The sequence below is a fragment of the Agelaius tricolor genome, unplaced genomic scaffold, assembly GCF_023055355.1.
Source record: "Agelaius tricolor isolate 1412-34295 unplaced genomic scaffold, bAgeTri1.0.p SCAF_2, whole genome shotgun sequence".
NCBI lineage: Eukaryota > Metazoa > Chordata > Aves > Passeriformes > Icteridae > Agelaius > Agelaius tricolor.
Window position 1 is genome coordinate 45,762,851 of NW_027269262.1, and position 13,923 is coordinate 45,776,773.

General features: G+C 39.7%; 1 protein-coding gene across 1 annotated transcript in view; it reads right to left on the reverse strand.

The window, feature by feature from the left end:
• Positions 1-13,923, reverse strand: part of LOC139585039 (involucrin-like) — a 126,282-nt gene that overhangs the window by 43,711 nt on the left and 68,648 nt on the right. Inside the window, exon 6 of the mRNA XM_071417449.1 lies at positions 7,562-7,861. Within this exon, the coding sequence (XP_071273550.1) occupies positions 7,562-7,861 (300 nt within the window). The remainder of the gene's footprint in view (positions 1-7,561; positions 7,862-13,923) is intronic.

Consider the following 13,923-nt stretch of genomic DNA (forward strand, 5'->3'; position numbering starts at 1 on the left):
CTCAAGAATCACAGCAGGAGAAAGAGTGCCTTCTTTCACCTTGCACTCTTTGAATTGGCACAGGCTGGGCAATAAAAGGATGGCTGAGGGGAGTATTGAAAACAGCTTCACAGTTTCCTTGAATAGAAAGTCTCACTGGTAGAACCTGATTATATACTGTGATAATGGAGTCAAGCAAGTATTTACTAAATCACTTTATCTAGGCATTTGGCCACCATCAGTAAATAGATATGAAGAGCAGCATTGGATACTCTATTAGCATATGAAGAACCCTAATAGATAATGAAGAAAACAAGATCCTAAAAAGGAGAAAGAAAAGCAAATAATGCTTTAAAAAGAGTATTATAAAACTGATATAAATTTAAATAGGTATCAAACAAGTATATGTGGATTTGATCTCTAGACTACTACAGGAAAGCTGTTTGAAATCACCCAGTATTATATTCAGAAAAATCAAACTTGAAGACTTGGCATAAAATTTGAAAATTAAGTGAATAAAGGAAATAAAAAGGGTCTGAGCTGACAATCAGGTGTGGAAGATAAAATATCAGAAAATATTAGGAGGAGCATTTAGCTGGAGTCTCTAGTCATCTGAAAATAGGTGCTAACTAAGTTAAGTTAGGCGTCCAAGGTCCCATAGTCAGTGAAATGTATTCAGCTTTAAACCTGAGTCAGCTGCTGAAAAGTCTCTGAACTAAGATTGTATATTTTACTAGGTGTGTATTTGGAGAAGTCTGAAATTAGATTGTCTAGGTTACAAGGTTTGTATTGGAAGAACAGACATGTATGTGTATTTGTTGCTCAAATCACTCATATTAATCTTTCTGAAATTTTTCAGAAAAATTCTTATATATACTATAAGGTAGATATGGACAGGGAATGGTTATGGTTCAGCACACAGGTCCATTGGAATGGTGAAACAAGATGTGTTCAATCTGATCCAGCACTTAAACAAAACCCTAACATAGGTTTTATACACAAGAGTATCAGGCTTACAAATATTTGCATGCGTTCATGTATACAATTTGGCAATCCTCTGAACCTGAGGAATATGTCAAATTTTGTCCTTCAGGTTGGGTCACATATATCAACTAAGCAAAAATTTTGTACTTTTAAGTACAAAGTACTTTCATGACTTTTTTAAGGGATTCTGATGAACATGAGCTGAAAACAGTATAGGCCCACAAATGTAAGTGCTTGTTTTCTTTCATGAACACTTTTAAACTTTGAAGCATTGTTGTGAAAACAGTGCTCTACCAGAAAATTATTTCAAATGTTTGTGAGAAAAATCCTCAGCTTGATAGTAAAAGTAGTATTCATAAATATGTTTTAAATGTTTTTATCAACAAAACATAGAAATACTCAGATGTTTTTTCCATCTGGACTGTGAGGAGTTTGCACTTATATTTGTAAAAGACAGGATAACTCAACACTTTAAAAATAATCAAAGTGAGAATTGTGTGCACTTAAAAAAGTGTGAAATATTTTATTTAAATTTCATATGTCATAAATAAAGCACATTTCCTCATGGTTTCATAATTCCCCTTTTCCTTTACACTTGTTACCATTTTTGCCAGACATGAACTACCCAACTTGGAAGTTAGATGGAAACTCTGACACCTTCAAACATGTAACCATGTAGATATTTTTCACCAAAGGCTGAGACCCAGACAGGAGCATTTGCACAAAGCAGGTGCATTCAGATTACACTGAACAAACTGCTGGCATGTAGAAGCATATGTTCTCTGATTTTTTAAATTATTTTAGAGTAAAAATTTGGAGATAAGAGGTAGCTCCCCAAGAACATCGAAGGCTTGGGATTACAACCACAAGCATAATTTAAAATTACCTCCTTCTCTCTCATTACCCCTTAAAAAAACCTCCTTATCCAAAAGCATCCTATACAAGACAGACTCAAAGACTGTCTTTTTGGGTCTCTTAGTTTACAGCTGTCTTTGTTAGATTCCTCATATCCCACCACTATGTCCCTCCACACAGCTTACTGCTTCAAGCTGCTCCTGAGATGTCCTGGAGCAATCCAACTGAAACAGCTACAAGCAAGAGGTCCAGGTGCAACAACACAATGGAGATCACTATCTGCATCCACACCTAGTCCAAATGATTCTTACCTAAGAGACGCCCTTTTGAAGGAGTTTCATATCACATCCCTACATCTCCCTGTCCAGAAGCACATACCTCATGCAGGTCTCAACAGCTCAAGCATCCCCTGTGCCCCTCTTAGCAACAGACCAAAGCAAGAAGCTGCCCAAAGGAAGACTTCCATGTTCACATAGTAGATCTTATTTAGGTTTAGCAGAAGTGTTTGAACACCAGCACCTGTGTACATTTTGTTTGTTTGCTTGTTTGGGTTGTTTTTTTTTTGCCTCAGGGTCCTGCTTGTTTTCATGATTTTTTTAAATGACCCATCAGAGGGATTTCTGTCAGCTATCAGGAGGGGCCACACCAACACAAGCTTCCATGGCAAAGAACAGTAGCCAATCACAATGATCTAGCCCGGACTTCCTTTCATTTTAGTTGAGTTATGGAAAGCAGTGATTGGTACTATCCACAGTCAAAGCAGCAACTCTGAGAAGCAGCAAGAAGTCATTTGGAAGCGTTTCACCAGCATTTCAAAGGAAGCTAAGGGTTAGGATTTGTCAAGAGGCACTGTCCAGCAGCTGGGCTCCTTTCCTCACAGGGTCTTATGTAACCATCCCCAAGGTTACCAGCAGCTAGGGCTCTCTCCTTCTTAAGGAATTCTACCACTCACTTTTGATCCACGCTACGCCACGTGTCTATTGTTTCTCAATGAGCACCCTTTGTTTATAGGTGTTTGAATTTTACCTGCACACCTTCTTTCCCCAAGGGCATGCCCAGGCTGTGGCACAGAGAGAAATCTCAGCTGGTTTCATCCAGAAAAATTTAGAGAAAATCCAGGTGGTCCCTTTGAGGAAGAGGCAGCCTGTGTGTGAGCTCTGTGGAGCAGGCCTGTGCCTGTGTCCTTGCTCTGGTACATGCACATGAAAATATATGGAGTTTGAATAATATTCAGCATCCACAAGAAGGCAGCTTATTTTACATGCAAACATTTATTCTTGGTTTTCAGTCTTCTAATGATGAAAGCAATACCCTAAGATTAAATCTGGTAGGTATTTGGAAAGTGTGAGAGAGACTGTACCCCTTGAGTCAGACAAAGGCAGAGCTGATTTGTGCCTTAATCTCCACATACCACACCAGTGTTCCTTCAAATAGAAGGAGGTGTTTCCTGTTTAATGACAGAGGCCAAACCTAGAAATATCATAGAGCTGCTTGCTCTTTAGTGGAGTTAGAACAGCTTCCTGCAGGCCCTGAAGTGTGCTAACTTTATGATGTTTTCTGTGCTAGTATGAAAACAATCTCACCAGCAGCCCCAATGGCTTGCCCTGAAAGGACACTCAGTGGTTACTAGAGAAACTGAGAACTGACAGAAGAGGTCCTCATCAGTATGAGGTACTGAGGCACCATGCTAGAAGTTAACAATTTGCTAAGATGCAGGCAGGTGGGTGCCTTGCCACTGTGGGAGCTGATATTCTGTGGGGCCAACAGGGTGCAGGCACACACACACACAGACAGAGCACTATGGACATTGTGGATGCTCATCAGGGTAAATCAGCTGGACAGCACCTCACAGACCTTCACAACAAATGTGTTGGTAGATTTGACATGACAGCTCCCCATGAGATTGCTGTGGCCAATTTCCAAGAGCTGATGCATGCTCATGCTTGAGCTATTGTTGAGATCGGGAAATGGGAACCTAGCTAAAATAATTGTCTGTCAAAAATGAGTCACTTAGAGAAGCACAGCATCAGCTGTGTTAGGGGGGAAAAGGATTCATCAGAGACTTTATCCACTGGTGGTGCCTCATTTGAGGGTAGTCAGCATGGCTTCTTTAAGGTGCAAGAGGCTTAAGTAGGTAGCTGAAAATTATCTGCTTGATGCAACTGGATTTCCAAGAGGCTTCTTAAAACTCTTTTATCAAAGAGAAAGAAAATAAGTATGTAGAAAACAAAACTGCATACAAAAATCAAAAGAGAAAAGAGGATTAATGGTCATTTCTCAGTGCAATCTCTAGTCAAATTTTCTATGGAACGGTGCTGAAACTTTTAATGTTTAAGATACTCAAATTTTATCACCTTGAAAAGAGGATGAGGAGATAACAAAATTTGCAGATAACACACAAATATCCAAGGCACTGAGAACAAGAACAACCATGCTGATTTTTTCTTTAAGGGGCCAAGCAGCTGGACAATAAATTGATAGATGAAGTTCAGGGTAGATAAATTTAAAGTGATGCACATGAGGAAAACCAGTCTTTGCTTCACACAAAAATTATGAGCCCTGCACTGACTATTACCACTTGGGAGCAAGACCTTCATGTTATGATATAAAGGTCCACAAAAAGCATCATGCTACTATTCTATAGCTGTTGAAAGAGAAAAACAACAAATGTTTAGAATTATCAGGAAGAGAATAGAGAGCAAAGCAAAAATCATCATGCTGCAGTATAAGTCCATGTTTTATCCATGCCTTGAATATTGTCTTCAGTTTTGCTCTCCTCATCTGCAAAAGGGCATATATGGTTTGTAGAAGACCCACAGGGATAAATAAAAGCAGAAAAAGCTTGAGGAAGAGTCTGGAACTGTTTATTATGGAAAAGAGGCATCTTAGCAGTTTTGAGTAAAGATCCAAGAAATCTTTAGCAACATAAAGAAGGTGGGCAGAGATCAGCCACTTACTGTTACTCCCAGAACTAAGGACAAAAAAGCAAGAGCTGAGTTCAAAACCAGCAAAAGGAGCTAGTTCTTCATGCAAGTGGATAGTACACCTGGAATTCCTTCCTACTGTGGCTATGAAAAAAACATATATGGGTGTAAAAAGACGCCAGGCAAATGCCAGACAGACATAAATAGGCAAATGCCAGACAGACCCTATACAACACCACAACAAACAAGAAAACCTCAGAAAAGAACCTACAGTGACCTGAGCAGCTGCAGCTATAAGAGGAAGTATCCTGTTCATGGTCTGAACAATCTGAACAAACAAAAGTTTGTTCTTATGTTCTGCCCTTAGCTCTCACAGAGAGCCACCTATAGCTGCCTTTCTAGCTTGAAATAAGTGGTCAGTTGTTGATTATTCTGTGCTATGGGGGAAAAGAAAGTGGTACTAGTGATGCCCACGTGCTAGACATTGCATCCAACTCCATCCAGGGCACTGTGACTCCTGAGCTGTTCAGATGCTTATCACCTCAGCATGAGCAGTTGCATCTCTCTTTTTTGGCCTTCTCTGAAAAAAAATTTAATTTTAAAGTCCATATTTTCTGCACATACAAGTGTATGTTTGTATATTGGTTCATTAGTAAGTTAAATAAAGCACCATGAAAAAGCCAACCCACTGCTCATACCAGTTCTGTGAGATAAGGTCATTGTTGCCTACTCTAAGCAAAAGGGGTGGCTGAGGTGCTTCAGGAATACCAACACAGTAGCATTTCTTTTGCCATGCAGTCACTATATTTTTTCTGGTCTCCAGCTTCTTCTCTTTCTTTTAAGTCCTTTGCTGGTGGATAGATCCTGACTGGTGCATGAATGAGGCATCAACTTCCCTCTGTGATCTTCATGTTCTCTTTATTGTTTTGGACTCCTTACCTCTGCTTTCTGTATGCTAGATTTAATTGGCATTGGATCAGAATCAGAAAGACTTAGGCTCAGTGTGGCAGATGGCAGGATATGTCTCTGCTAGAATTGGACATCATGTTGCATCCCCAAAAAGGCTTTTCTAAGTATAGATAGGAGCTATATCTTCTCATTTTTAAGACATTAAATATTGGCACTAAACCCAAAGAAATTTTGGTAGTTTGGGATATCATCTATATCTACTATCACTCAAGGAGAATGATAAAAGAATGCCTGGGGAGCAGCACAGCAAGTGATTCATTTTTAGATCTATCTAATGCATCAAGTGATATTAGTCTAGAAAGTGTGCCATGCAAGTTCTGGTCTCTGATTACTGACAGGATAGGTAGGAGGGAAAAAAAACAGTGAGCAAGCAAAGCATGTCATATGCAATACCCAGTACTGCTTGTCTAGCATGCAATAATCATTCTCCCCACGCCAAAGAGTGGAGCAGATCCAGACCCACTTCTCAGCCACAAAATCCCAGTGTCCTGTGTGGAGGGCCTTGCATAAGGGGCTGGCATAATTCTGTGCAGTATATAAGCAGTAGCTCATGTATCAGCCTCCAGATGACATAAGTTTAGTAGGAGCCTTTAGACTTGGCAAGATTTGCCTGGAGATGTTTGGAGCTTTTAGCTTCAGATTTAGCCCAGCAGATTTACCACCAAGAATAAGAAACTGTTTTTACCTCCCGGATTCCAGTACAGCAGAGACCAGTATCTAAAGGAGTAGTTATTGCTATCAAAGCTTAGTTGTTTACATTAGAAATACCATTTTATTCTCACCCCATTTCAACTGCTCTTTGGATATAGTTAATGCCTTTAAAAAGGAGCCAAAAGGGAGTCCCTTCTCTGCTTGAACAAAAATCACTCCTTTTAGCTTGTGTTTTATTTCTGTTTTGTCTGCATTTCAGAAGAAGTCCAACACTTTAAATAGCAATTTGGAATCAGTGTTTCCTGCTGTATTTCTCTTTCAGTCAGGGCTGATGTATGTACATTCTGAAAGGACAATCCTCTTTTTTCTCTCCAGCTGAACATTAAACACTGCCAGAGCAGCAGAGCAGAGGGCCACTGGGAGGTGAGCAGAGCCTGCCAGCTAGGAAATCTGGAGAAAGTGTGATGCAATCCTCTTCTCAGCTACACTGCCTGTTTATTGACAACCAGAAAATACTTCCTAAAAGAAACTGTTTGTGGCATTCAGCCATGTACCATGTATACCCTTCTGGAAAGTAATGGACAAATAATACAGTATAAAGATCCTTTTAAAAGTATAGAAGCCCATTTCCGTCACTAAAAAATATTGCCCTTTTCTATTCTGAATCTCTCCACTATTCAGAACAAATGCTTGACCACAGACCCATATTTTACCCATGTATCAGGTATTTCTTCTTTCCCCCATCTATATATACTTGTACAACATATAAATACAGAAGAAACATAATGCTTAAGCCCACAAACATCTTGTAGAGAACACAGCATATTTTGTTTTAGTTTTGGAAAGACATTCCCAAGTTCTATACATACAAAACCCAATGCCAACCAATAGTATCTTTTCAGATATACACAATAAAGCCAAGGTTGCAGCAACCCAATAGTGGGATCCTAGTTCAGTCTGCCTGGTTCCAGTACAGGTCCCTCTCCCCAGTGCAAGCCCAGGTCCCTCACCTCTTCAGTAATGAGGTAGCAGGCCTTGAATTTTTTAATTTCCAATGCATTATTACCACTCTGTGCTTCAGCCACTCCCATTCTCAAAAGCAGCATTTCTCACTGCTTTCCTTCCCCCACAAATGGTTTATGGACATCATTGACACTGGAAAGGCTCTGCTCCCTTCCCACACCCCACAGAGCTCTCACCTTTATCTTTGTTGGTGCCAGTGGGGTAAAGGCTTTTTCATACTTGTGGCCAGATGTTTCTCTGCTTAGAGTAGGCTCCTCTGTGGATGCATGTGGCCTTCCTGCTGCATGTTGAATCGATTCAGGCAATGTCTTTGAGTGGGAGCTGGTGAATCTGAGGATGCTGCAGCTGCTGTTTAAAGCATCAGCTGGTAAATGTTTTCTCTCTGCAGGCACCAACCTCTGCTGCCAGCCTTGTTCCCCTTCATGACTAAGTATCCAGTGCTGCACACACTTGGTACCAGGAGCTTTATGCACCTGCTGCTCTGTGGAGATAGGAGGAAGGGTGTTAGCATTGTGGAGCATTTTCTTGGAGATTTGAAGCCCAGACAGACTACACAAGAGTTTAATGCTGTCTATTATTGCCTTTCTTACAATTGCAGTCTGGCCTTTGAGATTGGTATTAAATGAGAAAAGCTTTCACAGCAACTAATTTCAGGCATCTGATTCACTCCCTGGCCCTGCCTCCCCTCCCTTCTCTTTACTGAGCTCAGGAAAAGCAGAGAATATGAGGCAAGGAGCCCACATCCTACTCAGCTGTACCCACGGCAACCCCAAGTGTCAACAGATTCAAAATTGGTGCTCCCAGACATTCATCCTCTTCTGTCTCTGCCCAAATAGGTGCTGTATTTGTTTAAGCACAGGGAACCCAAACACCCAAACACAAACACAGGGGATGCCCTGCCTGTGTGTCCATGAAGGAATGGCAGCCTGTGAGTATGGCCTGAGGACAGCTCCTGACTGCACTGAGATCTCCCTTCACTCCTGCAATAGAAAGGGCAGAGGATGGCATATCTGGAGTTAGGCTTCCCTAGGGGTGTTTCTCCAGATTTCATCTACTGGTGAGTACTCTGCTAAGACCTGCCATGCAACTGGCAAGGGCTCCTGGACCCTGGGCACCTCATTCCTCCTCCTTATGGACTCCTTGTGGAGTTTGTGAACTCCTGACCAGCCTGGATTAAAGGATTCTTAAATAAAGGATCCCTAATTAAAGGATCCTCAATTAAAGGATCCTTAGTAGTGCCATAGAATTATATATTTGTTCTTCATATTTTTCAGGCTTATTTATTTTGTATTACTGTGTCACTGGTATCTACAATTTGTCATTCAGAGCTCATATTTTCTCCACACCAGGTTGGGCAAACAGTGGGCTGACTCAGTCATTCCTTCTGCATCCTTCATTTCTCTAGCTAAAATATAGATGTTCCCCTACACTTCAGTTGGTTCTTAGCAGCAACATAAATTAAGTAAAAATATTCCTTTAATTCCCCTTCTCTAAAATCTGTTGAACCTCCACCTCTTCAAGATGGCCACATGCTGCTCAGAATTGATCCCTAAATCAGGAACATCCTTCTTTCCCTCCTGCTCAAACACTTCTATGTTAATTTTTAACAGACTTTCTTCACACATTCTGATCTTGAAGGAGCTGTATATTCCACATTTCTGTTTTCCTTCCAGCTTTTACCAAATGATGCTATTACAAAAACTGTTGCTTTTTTATTTCATTTAGACTGACTATCAAGCATTAGAAAGTAGGAGTAAAACACAGGACATCCTCTGAGGAAACAAATGCTGGTAAAGGAGAGGAACTGGAAGAAAGAGCCATATAGAGAGTCTTCCTAGGGCATGAGCCAGAGAAAATGACCTTTCAGTTTCTCTTTATTTGTGCAGTATTTTAGATTTCTCTGTGACAGAGACATTTAAAACCCTAAAATTGCAGCGTCTCCACTCCAGGCCGTGTTTAACTCATTAAAAACTTTCTCCCAAGCAGCTTGTGACCTATAGAGGTATCAAACTCTGTCTAATTCAGATTCTTTAAACTCACAAAACTATAGAATGGCACAAAACCAGGGCAGACTAATCTTACATATACTACACCTTTGGCTCCTTAGTTTCTTCTTGAAGAAAAGTGTTCCTTAATGTTTAACTATGCACCCAGGAGCTCACTATCCTTCTAGGTCTCTTAAATAAAGCTAAGGATTGATAAAGAAAGAAACACTCATATAGCTGGAATTTCATATTACCTAACTCTGCCACCCCCAATTTCATATTACCTAGCTCTGCCACACATTTGTTTCCCTAAGACCTCCAAAAGTATTTTTCTCTCTGATATTATTGTATGCCATTGTCCACAAGATGTCTTTAAACACTTGAATAGTACTGGTTTTAACTTCCCATGGAAAATTACTCTGGCTATAAGTTCTCTAAGTTCCTAACACACTGACATTGGGTAATACTTAATTCTCTTCTAGATACTGCTTTTGATGAAATAGTGACCCGTCCAGTAAGGTCCCAGCTATGGCAACCCTAGCCAGTGATCTGCCTCCACTTAGGTGAAATGATTTATTGGCCATGCTGCATCCCATTCCTCATGCTCCTTTAAAAAAAAAAAAAAATCTAGCAAGAAGTATTGTCTGTTGCCCAATGCACTGGCAGACAAGCTTTAAAATTAGATCATTAGATCTCTTTCTGTTGATAACTAAGGTGCATAAAATACTGGAAAAAAAGCCCCAACTTATTTTCAGAGGAATTAAGCAGGGTGGATAACTAGATGTGCATTGGCATTTTAGAGTTTGCAGTAAAACAGTAATTTCTAATGAACAGCTTGCATATGGCAATTCTTGGGATCTGCTTTTCTCCACACCATGCCCTATTAAAGGGAGCCCTGTGACCTATGGCACAGAGAGATATAACTGCTACAGTAGGGTTTCTGCCAGCGTGAAGCATGAAGAGTCTGTTCTCCCCCAAAGTACAATAATCCTTGACTTTCTACCTACAAAAAGACACAAATAAAGAATATTTGGTATGAAAGCTCAGAGTTCACAGTGATAGAATCACCTTTTCATTGTTCTGTACTTGTTGAAAAAGCAAGAAGCAATGCCATGGTTAAATAACTCAGGGAATGCACCTTAATTCCTTATTTTCTAGTCTGCTAGAAGAGTTGTCTCCTGCCTTTACTTGCACATAACCTTAAGGAACATTCCCTGCTGCTGTAGACCATTCCATCTCAGGAGCTCAGAGCAGCTTTTCAAACAAGAACACGCTGCCTACCACAGAACCTCTGTGGCTCTCAGCAGTCCAGGTACCCCTTGGATCCCAGGCAATATGGCATCCTCAAGACTGCACAAGGAGCTCTGAGGGCCTTAGTCACAGCTACTTTTTCTTCTGCTCTCTAGTACCTTAAGAACTAATCCTAACATGACCAATTTTTTAATAAAGAAAAGAATGACAATTTTTTAAGGCATTAAAAACTAAATTACCACTTTTCGTGTTCTTTTCCTGCCCTTTTCAGAGACAAAGGGAATAGGAAAGAAAGGGATGGAAAAGGGAGTTTATAGCACACAATCATAAAAGAAAGCCAGAAGAATCATACATTTTTCACCTGAGCTTTTAAACATGTAATAAATGTTACCCTGACATTTTTACTTATTTAGTAAGAATTTTTGGCCAGTGTTCGACCAATTCACTTGTTCAACTCAGGAGCATTATCAATAGTACATGAGTTTAATCTTGTTCCAGGTTTATGTGGTTTTGCAGCAGGAAGCTGAAAGGTTCATTATTATTATGCTGATATTTAAAGCCTTTATTACATGTTGTATTTATACTGGAAAGTTTAAAATTTCATACTTTCTGAACATTGCTTCCATTTTTCTTGGGTTTTTTTTGCAAAAAGCAAATATGTGAGGTTAGTGAAAAACACAACAGCTTGGGAGTGGGGGAAGATAAAAACCAAAAGGTAAAATTCTTGTTGTGACACATTTTTAAGATGCTTTCTCATACTCACATGATGGGAAGAATATAGGATGTGCAGAAGCCAGAGGGAGAACTTCTTAGTGATTATTCTGAGGACAGCTTAGAGATATTGTTTGCACAACTTTGGTGAAACTCTTTGCCTTCCAGACTCATGAAGAAAACAAATGAAAAAGATGAGTAGTTTCTCAATTCTGTTCTGTTCTTCTCTCAAAAGAGAGAATGCCAATAAGATGCTGATGTTGTTTCTTTTGATACACATTGTGTCTATCACTGAGGTGGCTTGGTTCTGCAGAACAACAACATGAAGAGTAAAGAGATGCACTTGCTGAAGAGGCGGATGAGGAGACAAAAACTTGTCTGCCTCATTTATTTACTTAGAGCTATAAAAACATTCAGAAACACCTCTCTGCTCTGAATTCCATCTCATGAATTAAAATACCCAGTAATATGCAATATAGAAAGGACAGCTCATCACAATTCAGCACATAAATATTCAATACTTGTCATGAGGAAAAAATAAGTTGAAGGCTGTTCATCTCTCAACCCAGCCTTCCCTAAGAGCCTGAAGAAAAGACAAATTTTTAAGGTTAAAAAGGCAAACTAAAAAGGAAAATGTCCTGAAAAGAGTGGAAACAGGATCGAAGGCAGGGATACCACATAGAGTGAAGCTTTCAGAAGTGCCTTGCTCAGCATGGCACTTGCACATAGGCTTAGCAGTGAATGAGAGAATGGTCATATGGAATATTCAGAGCTACTCATCCATCTAAGTGCCTAAGGTGTTGCTCTTCCATGTATTCTTGGTCTCAGTAAGGAACTTGAATTTAAGGTATCTGCTCTCAGTGCAATTGAGAAAATAATTGCTAATGAGGATGAAACATAGATTTATATCCTGTGTGTTCTACAGTGTCTACAATGTCCTTAATAGAGCAGAAAGTGCCTAAGAATGTAATTGCCAAGAATTTCCTACTCTGGAGACAATAGTTCTCTTTTGATCCAGCTCAGCATTAATGAGAAAAAAAAAAATTATAATTGTGTTGGTTGTTTCTGCAACCCACTGCAGTGGTAATTGTCACTAAAAAAAGTGGAGTTATTCTAGTTTATCAACATGAATGTAACAGCTCACAGTTTTGATTATACCAGATGATGATTTTTGTCTAGAAATGCTTGCTTCTACAGGCCAAACAGGAGCTTTATGCATTGGAAGGCAGTGCTGGGTGAGTTGGATGATTTATTGAGGAGCCATCTCTGACATCTTCCATCCTAGATGCTGCCACAGAGGTCACCAGCATGGTTGTTAATTTTGGGTTTGCCCATGTAGTTCTTGGTTTAAGTGCACACTTGGTTGGCTACTCACTCAAATAAAGTCCAAGCAATTATTTCATGTTGTTGTTTTGCTAAATACCATGAAAGTCACAGGTCTCTTCTCCATAGCAGGCAATTCAAGCAGACCAGGACAAGAGCATGAAGTTAATTTGTGTCTACTTTACAAGACCTGTTACTTTCCACTGCCTTTTTGACAAATATTATCAAATGAGTGGAGAGGCATTTGTTTCAGGGCTAGCACAAGCTAGAGGAATACCATGCTCTGTGGCATCCTGTCTGACAAAGCTGTGGGAGGAGGTGTTTTCTACTGGTGAAGTCTGAGCCATGTGAATGCTGTCCTCATGGAGGAAAGGCGGTGGTACAACATTCCTTCATGGTTTTTCCTTGAAGATAACACAGCTTTCTATCAACATCAGAATTTACTGCATCCATGGCTTTAGGCAGAATCTCCTGAAGGAGTGTAATAAAGCTGAGCTTGCAGGGGTTGTGCCAGTACTAAAATGTCAACTTCTCAAACTCCATCTGATCCTCACCCAAGACTCAGTGTCTGAAAGGTCGTAGCACCTCTTTACTAATACAAATTTACATGTTCAGTTTCTGCTATAAGAAAACTACAATAAATTCTATACTACCCCTAGATGGCATAATCCCAATGGTAAATTTGTCCCAGTCTCTTTAAGATAGTATTGCCTCAATTTAATTTCACTTCCACTCAGATATCTGTAGAAATTATTTCATCAATCCACTTTTATCTGTCATGATATTCAAGGAAATAAAGTAGGTCAGTGGCCAGATAAATTTCAGTGAAAAATGAGAAATATGATCTTTTCTTCCCCTACTTTCCTTTTCAGTCTCATTTTGGAACTGAATATTGCCAGATCTTGGAAGGATGCCAAAATTCAATATTGTGCTGATGGGAACATGAATAATGTATAAAGAGACACTTCAAACAGTGTATAAAATCTGAGGCACAAAGTGTCTAACAAGGCTAAACCAAAGGCTTTGTAAAAGTTGCAGCAGAACCAATTGTTCAAGTACTCTTCAGACTGTTCCATCCCATTCACCTACAGACGCCGATAAGTGACAGAGTTCTTTGCAAGAAACTTCCTAGATCCTCAGTAAAACAAAGAATGGTGTTAAAAATTCTGAATTTAGACACTAAAAAAAAAAAAAAGAAAATATAAAATTTGGGTTGCTTTCTGGTTTAATTTGGTTGGGGTTCATTTTTTGTGTGGTTGTTGATCAAA